The sequence below is a fragment of the Danio rerio genome, chromosome 22 (assembly GCF_052040795.2).
Source record: "Danio rerio strain M-AB ecotype USA chromosome 22, GRCz13ab, whole genome shotgun sequence".
NCBI lineage: Eukaryota > Metazoa > Chordata > Actinopteri > Cypriniformes > Danionidae > Danio > Danio rerio.
This window is the reverse complement of record NC_141042.1, coordinates 23,659,938-23,671,975: the sequence shown is the minus strand read 5'-3', so window position 1 is coordinate 23,671,975 and position 12,038 is coordinate 23,659,938. Positions and strand designations below refer to the sequence as shown.

Below are 12,038 nucleotides of genomic sequence, written 5' to 3'. Positions count from 1 at the left end.
ATATATATACAGTATGTATATATATTATATATATATATGTATGTATATATATTATATATATATATATATATATATATATATATATATATATATATATAAACACACACACACGCACACACACACACACACACATTTCTATACAGCTTAAAGAGACATTTAAAAGCTTAACTGGGTTAATTAGGTTAACTAGGGTAATTAGGAAAGTTGTTGTATAATGATAGTTTGTTCTGTAGACTATCAAATAAAAATATAGCTTAAATGGGCTAATAAGTTTGTCCCTAAAATGTAGTTTAAAAAAATAAAAAACTGCTTTTATTGTAGTTGAAATAAACAAATAAGACTTTCCCCAGATAAAAAAATATTATCAGACATACAGTGAAAAGTTCCTTGCTCTGTTCAACTTAATTTCCTTAATAAGGAAATATTTTTAAAAGAAAAGGTCTTATAATTCTGACTTCAACTGTATATTAGCAAATCTTCTAATGATAGTATTTTCTTAAAGCTGTAGCAAACAAAATGACATGTTTGAGCTGCCGTAAGTACAAAAAACTTCAGTAGTTTAAAAATAATCTTAAAAAATATAATTGTCATTGAGTTTTCTTAAAGGCACACAATTGATGTTATTTTCTAAGATTTCTTTATAAAATCAGCTTAAATAATATATATATAATATATCATCTGTTGAACTGCCTCCTAATCCTCAAAATTACTGCAGAAGACCTATTGGAACTCGCATGGACACAAAATTCTCTGAGAAATCAGTCAAGTTTGGTGAAGGAAAAATCATAGTTTGGGGTTACATTCAGTATGTGGGCGTGCGAGAGATCTGCAGAGTGGATGTCAACATCAACAGCCTGAGGTATTGAGGCATTTGTGCTTCCCATTACATTACAAACCACAGGAGAAGGTGAATTCTTCAGCACGATAGCACTTCTCATAATTCAAGCCTCCACGTCAAATTTCCTGAAAGCAAAAAAGGTCAAGGTGCTCCTATTGGCCAGCCCAGTCACCAGACACGAACATTATTGAGCATGTCTGGGGTAATATGACCAAGAAGGCATTAAAGATGAACACAAATAATCTTGATGAACTCTGGAAGTCCTGCAAGAACGCTTTCTTTGCAATTCCAGATGACTTTATTAATAAGTGATTTGAGTCATTGCAGAGATGTATGACTGCAGTCCTCCAAGCTCATGGGAGTCATACACAATATTCATTCTTTTTCAAGACTTTTGTCTAAGCAAAGTCACATCTTACTGTTGTGATTAAATAATAAAAAATCAAGACATGATTATATTTGATTTTGGTAAAATAAGCGTAATCTAGAGGCCTTTGCCTTTCATATAAGCCCCTTCTGATACCAAATGATCAGCTTAATGTCAAGTTATTATTTGTTGTTCCTAAAACTTGTATAGGTGACAATACTTTTGTCAGGTAGTGTAAACATTTAAAAATAAGACGAGTAAATTTAGAGTTCATGATGACTACATTAGTGAGTCACTTTAAAAAAAAGGAACTACTGAAAATGTGTTGCTTAGTTACTTTTTTAAGGAAATAATGTGAAAGTATGTGAAGTTTTTAAACTAATTTCGAGAGGAACACATGATATAATTGACTGCAGCTGGCCGCCTATCTACACTCATTAGTTAGCCAAATAACTATATCCAGCAGCCGGATATAGCATTTCAAGCCTTTTGGGGAGTTTCTTCGAATACACGGCTGCTGTCCCGAGCTTCATGCATTTGGGGAGCTCGCGAGAACCACCTGATCTCGTACTCCCCTCACATGCTCTATGGACCTGGCGGGAGCCCTGGGCTCAACTATCTCCGAGCTCAGGGTTCTCTCCCGGGACAGCATGCCAAACCTGCTAACAGTTGTCAAGCAATATCTAAGTGTGAACTCTTGAAGTGATGTTTTTAAACTAATTTCGAGAGAAACAAGTGATATAATTGACTGCAGCTGGCCGCCTATCTACACTCATTAGTTAGCCAATCAGATCTATCCTAACCCACTATAAATAGCCTAGCTAGATATTACTCCCTCATCTTCGTTTACCGAAGAAACCCCCCATCCATCCCCTTTCTCCTCCTTTCCTCCTTTAAAAAAGGGGAGCTCTCAAGAATCACCTGATCTCGTACTCCCCTCACATGCTCTATGGACCTGGCGGGAGCCCTGGGCTCAAATATCTCAGAGCTCAGGGTTCTCTCCCGGGACAGCATGCCAAACCTGCTAACAGTTGTCAAGCAATATCTGTGTGAACTCTTGAAGTACTATTTAGAGGATTATTTATCAATAAAATAGGCTCAAGGTTGTAATATATACTTTTTTAAAGTAACTTAAATAAGCAGTAAATCATTTTAAACTTCGATAAACAAATGTTGCTTTAAATGCTTCACAATGCAGTACCTGAATTACTCATCCACTACACTTGATTAATGTAGGAGGTGTTTACATGTCAGATTTGCATTTGCAGATTTGCAAATGTACTTTTGACAGACAGAACAGCCACCCAGGAAGTGGTTAATCACCTTTTTGATTCAGCTAAATACCCACCACATACAGTTTTATTGTAGCAACAAAGTTTGTGTTTGTTTTTGGTAACCAACTTATTAGCATTTTCTTTAGCCTGACCTGCTATAATGTGCCTAAAGCCAACCTAAAGTAAAGAAGCAGTTTTAAAACATGAACCTGGCCAGAGCACATAGTTAGCCTGGGAACGTTTACACTAATACTTGCTATCACCACCGCAAGTTTTAGCAGGAAGTTGGATTTTTAATGTCTGACTTTTTCTTTTTTTGTACCATGAAGTGATGCATCTGACAAAAAAAAGTAAAATATTGTAAGTGTTTTCCCACAGATTCTCTTAAAGTGTTAGAGAGAAGTAAAGAAATGAGGAATTGATTCTTGTCATTTTGATGTGCTATATTCTTTAGGCCTATGCAAACTGTCTTGACTTTACATTACTGATAATCAGTTTATATTTGAAGTTGGTCTGTGTTATCTGTGTTCTTACAGGTTTCTACTTTGAGTTTTAATCTTTGCATGTCTCACTCTCTTTCTTTCTCTCTCTCTCTCTGTGTGTGTCTTTGTGCTACTTCCTCAAACAGGCGGGAAACCAAAAAGAGAGGAGAGAAAAAAAAAGATCAGGCAAGGAAGTGGTATCTTGCAGCGCTGCCTACATGCAGAGGGCTTTTGGAAAGTGAGAGATAGTCAAGAAACTACAAAGTTCAAGTTTTGTAAGCCATGCGAGAGAAGAGAAGGTTTGAGTTTGAAATCATCGTTCAGTCATTTATGCACGTTTTAAACATTGATGAACTTTGTGTGTAGATAGAATAGAGATTGTAGATAGAATGTAGAATAAACTTTAGATTAGCATGGTCAGATCATCCCTAAAAGATTGTGTAATGTACATTTAAAGGGATAGTACACATAAAAAAATTGACATTTGCTTATTATGTACTTCTGTTGAACACAAAAAGAAGATAATTTGAAGAATGTTACTGTAGGAACTGGTAACCATCGACTTGCATTGTAATATATACAAATAGTATGGAAGTCAAGTGGTTATGGGTTTTTAAAATGTTTTGAGCGTTTGTGTTCAACCAAAAAAGAAACTCTGACAGTAAGCAATGATAGAGGTTTGCATGTTTAATGCATGAAAAAATCTTCCCAAAAAGTCAAACTGTAGCTTTTAGGCAGTGAATGAATACTTGCAAATGCTTAAAGGACTCAAAATAAACTTCTTTGTTTAATTCTTTTTTGACGGTTAATGTTGAAGAAAAATGACCGTAAATTATTGAAGATTATTGAAGTAATTTTGGACTATGTATATGGAAGAGCTTTAGGTATCAAAGGTGCATATCCAATATGAACTTATATCAGTATATTAAGGCATTTTCATATATCATACACTTTAGGACTTTTTTTAAGCTACTGCAGCATTCATAAAATGACCTTTTGCAGTCGATATAGTTTGCAGTATTTATGTAAGTAACATAAACATTGTTTGAAAAGTTTTCAGAGTTTTATGTTGTCTTTTTTAATGATTTCACAAATAGTTTGGGTAATAATAATTATAGGCTAAATGATTTTAATTCAAAATTTCAATAAGGTTAATATTGGCAATGATCTGATTAAACATTCTTAATGTAAATTCTTACATGACCATATCACTCCAATTTTATCTTCCTTACACTGGCTGTCTGATTCTAAAATATCACTGCTTACCTATAAAGCTTTAAATAATCTAGCTTCTGTTTATCTAACCAACCTTCTGTCTCGGTACAATTTAACCCACTCTTTAAGATCTCAAAACTCCCCACAAAAGCAAAGTCCACTAAAGGAGATCGAGCTTTCTCATATATGGCTCCCAAACTCTGGAATAGCCTTCCTGATAATGTCCGAGGCTCAGACACACTCTCGCAGTTTAAAACAAGATTAAAGACTTAATTTTTTTAGTAAAGCATACACTCAATTCATTACATAACTGTAGAATGCAGGTGAGTGGGCTTGACAAACCACTCGTAGGACACACTCTTCCTGTCTTAATACACCAGGCACTTTGTTATTAATACTTCTATGTTTGTTTATAGAACTCCTATTTTCATTTATAGCATTTCATTTTCACATCGCCATGTAATATCTCTTGTTAAAAATACATAATGAACTGCAGCTACGCTAATTATTTTCTTTTTTCTCTATTTCCACCTGGGGATACTCATTCCGAGGCCTCTAGAGATTGTGCAGTGCCACTTGATGAGATCCAAGATCTGGGAGAAGATGATGCCAACCATTAAGGACAACACAAACATTTAATACACAAGTACACTTCATTGAATATGTACACATAAACATCACCTACATACTATTTAACTACAGGCTAACTATGTTTATGTGTTAAAAGTTAATCAGTTACTATTTAATTAAAGTTATAAGTAAATAATATAGTTTTTACTTTTCGTTACAACTTTTCTGAATTTGATCATAAAGCAATAATGTTCACCTTGTGTAAAGCTGCTTTGAAACAATAATTGTGAGAAGCAGTTTACAAATAAGCTTGGATTGAATCATATAAATCTGATACATTTAAATTGCATTCATATTGAAAACATATATAAATATATACAATTTATACATTGTTTATTAGGTTTTTGTTGTAATTTGAAATTCCAAAAGTTTTTTCTGTTTTAGTAATAACACGGTAGCATTCAATGCTAATTTGAAAAGTTGCTGGTACAGTAAGATACTGTAAGGTTTAAGTTAATGACCAAGAACACATATTGATTGAATATGTGGTTCACGTCACAACAAATCAAACAGGGCATTTGGTGAAATAGTGCATTTATGCATTTAATCACTCGCTTTCTTACACATATAACTGACGCAAAGATGAAATATAACTAAATTACAGCTATTTGAAAATCTATCTGAGAGTTTTAAAAATATTTAGAAAATTGCCTTTAAAGTTTTCCAAATTAAGTGTTTATCAATGCATAGTACTAATTAAAAATTGAGTCTTTATATATTTACTCTTGGAAATGTAAAACATATCTTTACTTGATTTTCTTCTAATTTGTTTCACATAATAAATTGACAATTTTAACCCATTTGATGTATTCAAAAAGGATTAATACAAATTGATGGTCATAACTAACACACACATATATGCTAAAACGAGTGTGAATACACATTAGCAAATGCATTATAACTTGTACTTAAGTTATATAGAATTCAAGAGGCCAAACTTTAACAATGATAAGTATATTCACAAAATGGTTTCCAGCACTGTGTTTTTATGACATATTTGCAGGTTGCCAGAGTTTATTAAACAGTATGTACTGTACATACTGCAGTTATATATCAGAAAATAATTTTAGATCAGAGTGTACTCCAGACTGTCATGAATAGACTCGGGCTGTGAAGTAATGGTTTTAATACAGTAAAATATAGCTGCAAGCAGCGATACCGGGCCTAAGCCCTTGAAAATAAAAACAAACATTCATTTATTTGGATTAGTCCCTTTATTTATCAGGGGTCACCACAGTGGAATGAACCACAAATCTATCCAGCATATGTTTTACGCAGCGGATGCCTTCCCAGCTGCAACCCATCACTGGGAAACATCCATACACACTCACACATTCGCACACACATGCACACTCAAACCTTCCGGAGGAAACCCACGTGAACTCAGAGAGAACATGCAAACTCCACACAGAAATGCCAATTTATCCAGCCGAGGCTCAAACCAGCAACCTTCTAGCTGTGAGGCAAATGTGCTAACCACTGTGCCACCGCATTGCCCAAAAATTAATACGAGAAATTATTATTAAATCAGGATGTTATTCTAAATCAGCTTGTGCTCCAGACTGTAATGAATAGGCTGAGGCTGTAAATTAATGGTATTAATACTGTAAAAATATAGCTGCAAGCAGCAATACCGGGCCTACACCCCTAAAAATAAATAAAATAAAGATTTTTTTAATTATTAAGTCATGATATAATAATAATTTAGCTCGAGCTCCAGACTGTCATGGACAGAGTCAGGCTGTGAATTAATGGTATTAATACTGTAAAAATAGCTACAAGCAGCGATGATAGCCCTAAGCCCCTAAAAATAAATACAAGACATTATTATTGTTTTTTTCCGTCAAACAAGTAGCCATTTACTTGTTTATTTACTAATCACAATGCACCACAGTTTAAACTAAAGAAAATGAATTAACGCATATCTAACCTATCTGACAGCAAATGTGTTGTTATATTTTTTAACACATATATGTCAGTTAAATAAAGTATCAAAAGTGTAAAGTAAAAACATTGCTGCAATTGCTGCAATAAAATGTAAATGTTAATGTAAAATCATCATTTTGGTGAATGCACTGTATCTACATTTAGTGCAGTATTTTAATATAATATCTGAAAACATAAAAGTATTTGAATGATTTAATAATAAAAATTTATTAAAGGATTATTTAAATAAACAATAAAGATTCTTTATCTTATCTGAAGAAGAACTTATACAATGGTTTTAAAGAAAACGAGTAAGTTCTGGTGATACTTTGATCCTCAAAATGATGTGATAATTTCTGTTTTGATGACATGTGTTGATGAAATGTTCACCCCTTCATCTAGACGTGATGTTTGTTTAAAAGGTGCTGCTTTCACCATGGATGCAACAGGAAAAGAGCACCAAAAAATGAGCTAATATTCTCTCATTTCCCATTTTGAAGGACATGACACAGTATGAGATGTGTGGCGTAGATGAAAATGCAACTTCCTGTTAAGACAGGGCCTTAACGAAAAGTTGAAGGCGAGAGTGTCTCTGACACGGCTCTGCTGTCTCCAGACCCAACAAAAAACAGCTAAAGGATTTCTTTTTTTGAAGGTGGAAACTCACCGACAACAGGAGCGACCCATCAGACGCATAAGAACACGTAAGATTTGATGAAAACCCAGTAGGACAATGAAAAAAAAAGCATGCCGCTTTTCTGATGGTTAACCCAGATCTGTGTGTGTTTCAAACAGGACATATGGTGTCTTAAGAAGAGGCGTTTGAACTTTTGGAAATGGCGAGATTTTTTGCGATAGGACCCTTGGTTTTGGTCCTATGCTTGGTCCTATGTAAGTAAAAAAATTTGAGATTTTTTATTTTTGTCATTTTGTGTTGTATAGATGATGTTTCTTAAAATTGTTTTGTATTCTGTGGCTTTTGTGACCTATTTAGTGATCCATTTGACATTTAACATGCTTCTTGTGGTGTAATTTCATTCCTACTTTGGTGTTGATTGTGTTTTGTAGCATCTGTCTGAATTGTAAACTAGTTTATTTAATCTTCCTCAGTATAATTAATTGATTTAAGCCATAAACTTAAATAAGTGTGTCCTCAAACAGCACACATAATTAATGTATTCATTTTGAATTCATTTTGAATTATTGATTATTTCTTCTGAATTTCTTCTCATCACCATCGTTCACTATGACGATGGGGCTTTCTTCCTAGCCGTTTGAAACTTTTTGTTTTTTTAAAGTTTTTGGATTTTAAAGTTTAAAGAATTTGACAGTAAAGTGTAAAATGTTGAAAGTGATCTTAAATGGAGGTCTGTAGTAGGACAGTAGTTGTTTGATACAGTGGTTGGCGTAAGCTTGTCAAAAGATCAGTAATAGATCAGGCTGGTTTGGGTGTGTCCCTCAAGACTAGATTTGGCCGAGCTGTCAGTCAATCATCCAGACTTCTGTCACGCATGGATGCTTTTTTTGGCCATTTGTTTGTTCGATGGTGTGCTGTTGTTCTGAGTGTGAAAAGTAAAGTGTTTTGGGATTTTTAATGTGAAGAAACATGCATGGCTTTCCCGGGTTGAGCTCTTTTGAGATTTTGGTGGGAAAATTGCATCAGCCTATTTTTGGTTGCACGTTTACTAATCTAATCTATACTAATCTAATCTAATTTAATCTAATATAATACAATACAATACAATACAATGCAATATAATATAATATAACATAATAGTATTTTCACTCAAAAAGCTGTCATGTTCAAGTTTTGCTTTTAAATGCACGTGTTTTACTTAAATAAGACTAAACTAATTCTAATTATAAGCATAAAACTAAAAGTAAAATTTATTTTTTAAATAATTTTTTAATACGTTTTGTATAATATTATTTTTTATTCATTAAAATTAAATTACATTTAAGTATAAATTTACATTTAATTACAATCTCTTGCAGTTTCCATATTTATTTAAATTATAAAATTGTTTAAATTATTAGTATATTGCATTTTAATAAAGATTGCATTATTAATAAGAGTATAAAGATTATTTTTGTTGAATAAAAAATAATAATTGGCAAAAATGTCAAATGCATGTATATAATATAATATAATATAATATAATATAATATAATATAATATAATATAATATAATATAATATAATATAATATAAAAGCTTTATGAATTAAAAACAACATTTAAAAAATATTGTAAAATATATTTTATATTAATATAATATAATGTAATAAAATACGTAAAATAGTTACGTTTCCTTGTGAGATTGGGCTGCTGTTTCTGTATTACTTACACATCATCACAAACACATTATTACACAATGTCCACCAAAATTGACGGTTTTTGATTATCAGCATTATTATTGTGTCTGCACTGTAAAAAGCGATTACTTACTTTACTGTAAAAATTGATAGACTTTGCTTTAAAAAAAAAAGTGAGTAAACTCATTGTAACTTGGAATTGTTACATCAACATAACTTAATATTGTATAACTATCCACATCGATTATTTACTTAATAACTTTAAGCCATCAGGTTTACTAATTTCTTTAAGTAAACTCAACTATTCACTTTAAAATCAATGGATTTACACACTTTTTAAAAGAAAGTCTATAAATCCCTATCTACATTATGTATATGGACATAACATTGTGCTTTGACTACATTTAATTGAAATATATAAAAATTTGTTGTGTTATAATCATTTGACTGTCTTTTAGATTTCGCCCTTTTGCATGATGCTCTGTGACATGTCTTTCTACAGACGCCTCTGACCACTTCCTAGTTCCATTTTGAGCTGTTTTTTGTGTCTCGTTTGTTTGCCGGCTAAAATGGTGCTCGCGAGAGTTACAGAGACGTGCTGCATCTAAAACTACATCTATATATAAAATGGTTGTGGCTAGAGGCCAGATGAGAATCCTTGTGACAGCACTGTACATGCAAATTGCACACAAAAAGAAGATGGGAATCAAAAAGAAGAGCCTACATGTAAAATTGAGGCCTATAAGTCGATATGTTCAGTCACAAAAATTAAGCTTAAAAGCTGTCATGTTCAATGCAAATGACTTTATTTTAATCTGTGGAAATAAAAAGGAGAAGTTTAGCAGAGTGTTCATGGTGCACATTTTCATATAGTGCAAATTAAAAAAACAGTAATGAATGCAAAACAAAAGTAATAATGCATCACAGCAATAATTAAACTCTAGTTTAAGTCTTCTGACATCATATAAAATTGGAAAATTAAATATTGAAATATTGAAACCCTCATAAAGGGATTGAGTAACTGAAAGATTTGGAATGTTCTGCATGTGTCATGTTTAATTGTGTCATGACTAATATGGCTGAACAAAATATTAATATACAGATTTAAAATGACGTGATGGTGAGCAAATGATAACCAAATTGTCTACTTAGGAGTAAATTATGCATTACAAAATCACAAATTTGGATGTTTATATTTTGCATATTTGGTGTGGTGTACAATTTTATCAAATTTTAGAATTAATTAAGATGACCAAATCAACACAATTCAGATCAGGTATTAAGTTGAAGTAATAATTAAATAAATTTTTCAGTATTTTAGATTTAAAAAGCCTTTAAATGTGCTGTTTTCAATACAATCTCATAGCTGTTTGTAATTTTTTGTTTTAGTGGTAAATCCATGTTAGTTTATGTGGTGTCATTCACACACTTTAGCACAGTTTGCTGATCCCCCAATGAGGGGTAGGGTTAGGGGTGCGGTTTGGAGACCCGCCTTCTTTTAAAAATCCTACGATCTTATATTCAATCGTATGAATTTGTACAAATTCTGACAATGTGTATTTTGGGATTGATCTTTTGTTTCTGTATTACTTACACTTTATCTGCAATATCCACCGAAAAAGATGACATTTGATGATTATCAGTATTTCTTGTATATATATTGAAATAATTTTGTCCCAAACGCTGTCATTGATTAATGTTGATTTGATGTCTGAGTTTTAAAAAAGAGGCCGTTAAAGGTTTATGCAAATCATGCATACATGAAACACTGCAGTAAATATTTGACACATTGCATTGGCCAAGTGACCCACCTAAATTAGTTTTGGTTTTTGGCCAGCTCTTTGTCAGTAAAGAAAGAATAAAAAATGTGCTGTTTTACAAAATAAAGTCTGAATTAAGTGTTTAACCAGTGTACTGTATTTGTATTTGTAGCTATCCCAAAATATCTTTAAAATTATATGAGCAATTAGTCCTGACAGCATATGTTTAATGTCATTGTAACTTATTAAACAAAGTTAATCATGTTCGAACTTAATTATATAAGTTATGTGAGCTGTTTTAAGTCAGTTTAACATAATATAAGTTCAATGGACTCATAAGGTTTATTTGATTCAGCTTAAATATTTAAGGCAAACAGGATTTTTCACAGTGTATTATGAAATACACACTGAAATGCTGAAGTTTGAAAAGGATTTAAACAACGGTTAGTAAATCTAACAAAAAACTAACAAATGCAATAATAAAAATGTCTTAAAGTTAAATTCTTGCAATGTTCAATAGGCTTTCAACCACTTTGAATAAAGACAATTAAGATTTATGTATGAAACCCATTGAAAAATGATCATTTATTGTAATAACAACACTGTATTAAGCTGAAAACATCTTTTATCATTGTTTTAAAAGGACTGTTATAGGTTTTACACAAGAAAAAAATCCTGTCTGGCATATTTAGGACAAGAATCATTTGATGACATTAAAAGAGTCAATTTAATGATAATGTCAAATGTAATCAAAATTTTGGATGTCCACATTATTATCTTAATAAGTAGAGGTCTCATTTTTACTAAGATACATGTTATGCTCAGTGAAGATGGAGTTTTTTTTTTCATGCTCATTTTGACTTCTCAAAAATTAATTAGAAGGGATAGTTCACCCAAAAATTTATATTTACTCACTGTTTACTTGTCCTCAAGTGGTTCCAAATCTTTATGAGTTTATTTTTTATGTTAAACACTAGAAAAAAGTTAATTTGACCAATGTTGAAAACCGGTAACCATTGACTTCCATACTATTTGTTTTTCCTAATCTGAAAGTCAATGGTTACAGGTTTCCAACTTTAGGAAAAAAAAAATATATATATTTTATGTTCAACAGAGAAAATAAACTTAAACAGGTTTGTGACAAGCAAATTAGACAGAATAAACAGAATTTTCATTTTTGGGTGATCTGTCCCTAGACACTTCACTTTGCAAGATTTAGCTGAACTTCATCA

General features: G+C 32.0%; 1 protein-coding gene across 48 annotated transcripts in view; it reads left to right on the top strand.

Annotated features, from left to right (window-relative positions):
* Positions 1-7,297: 7,297 nt before the first annotated feature.
* The window catches only part of ptprc (protein tyrosine phosphatase receptor type C), an 82,855-nt gene continuing 78,114 nt past the window's right edge, over positions 7,298-12,038 (top strand). For all 48 annotated transcript variants that reach the window (XM_087304376.1, XM_087304375.1, XM_087304365.1 and 45 more), the window contains exons 1-2: positions 7,298-7,436; positions 7,528-7,623. In XM_087304376.1, coding sequence (XP_087160502.1) covers positions 7,569-7,623 — 55 coding nt within the window. In that variant the 5' untranslated portion in view covers positions 7,298-7,436; positions 7,528-7,568. The remainder of the gene's footprint in view (positions 7,437-7,527; positions 7,624-12,038) is intronic.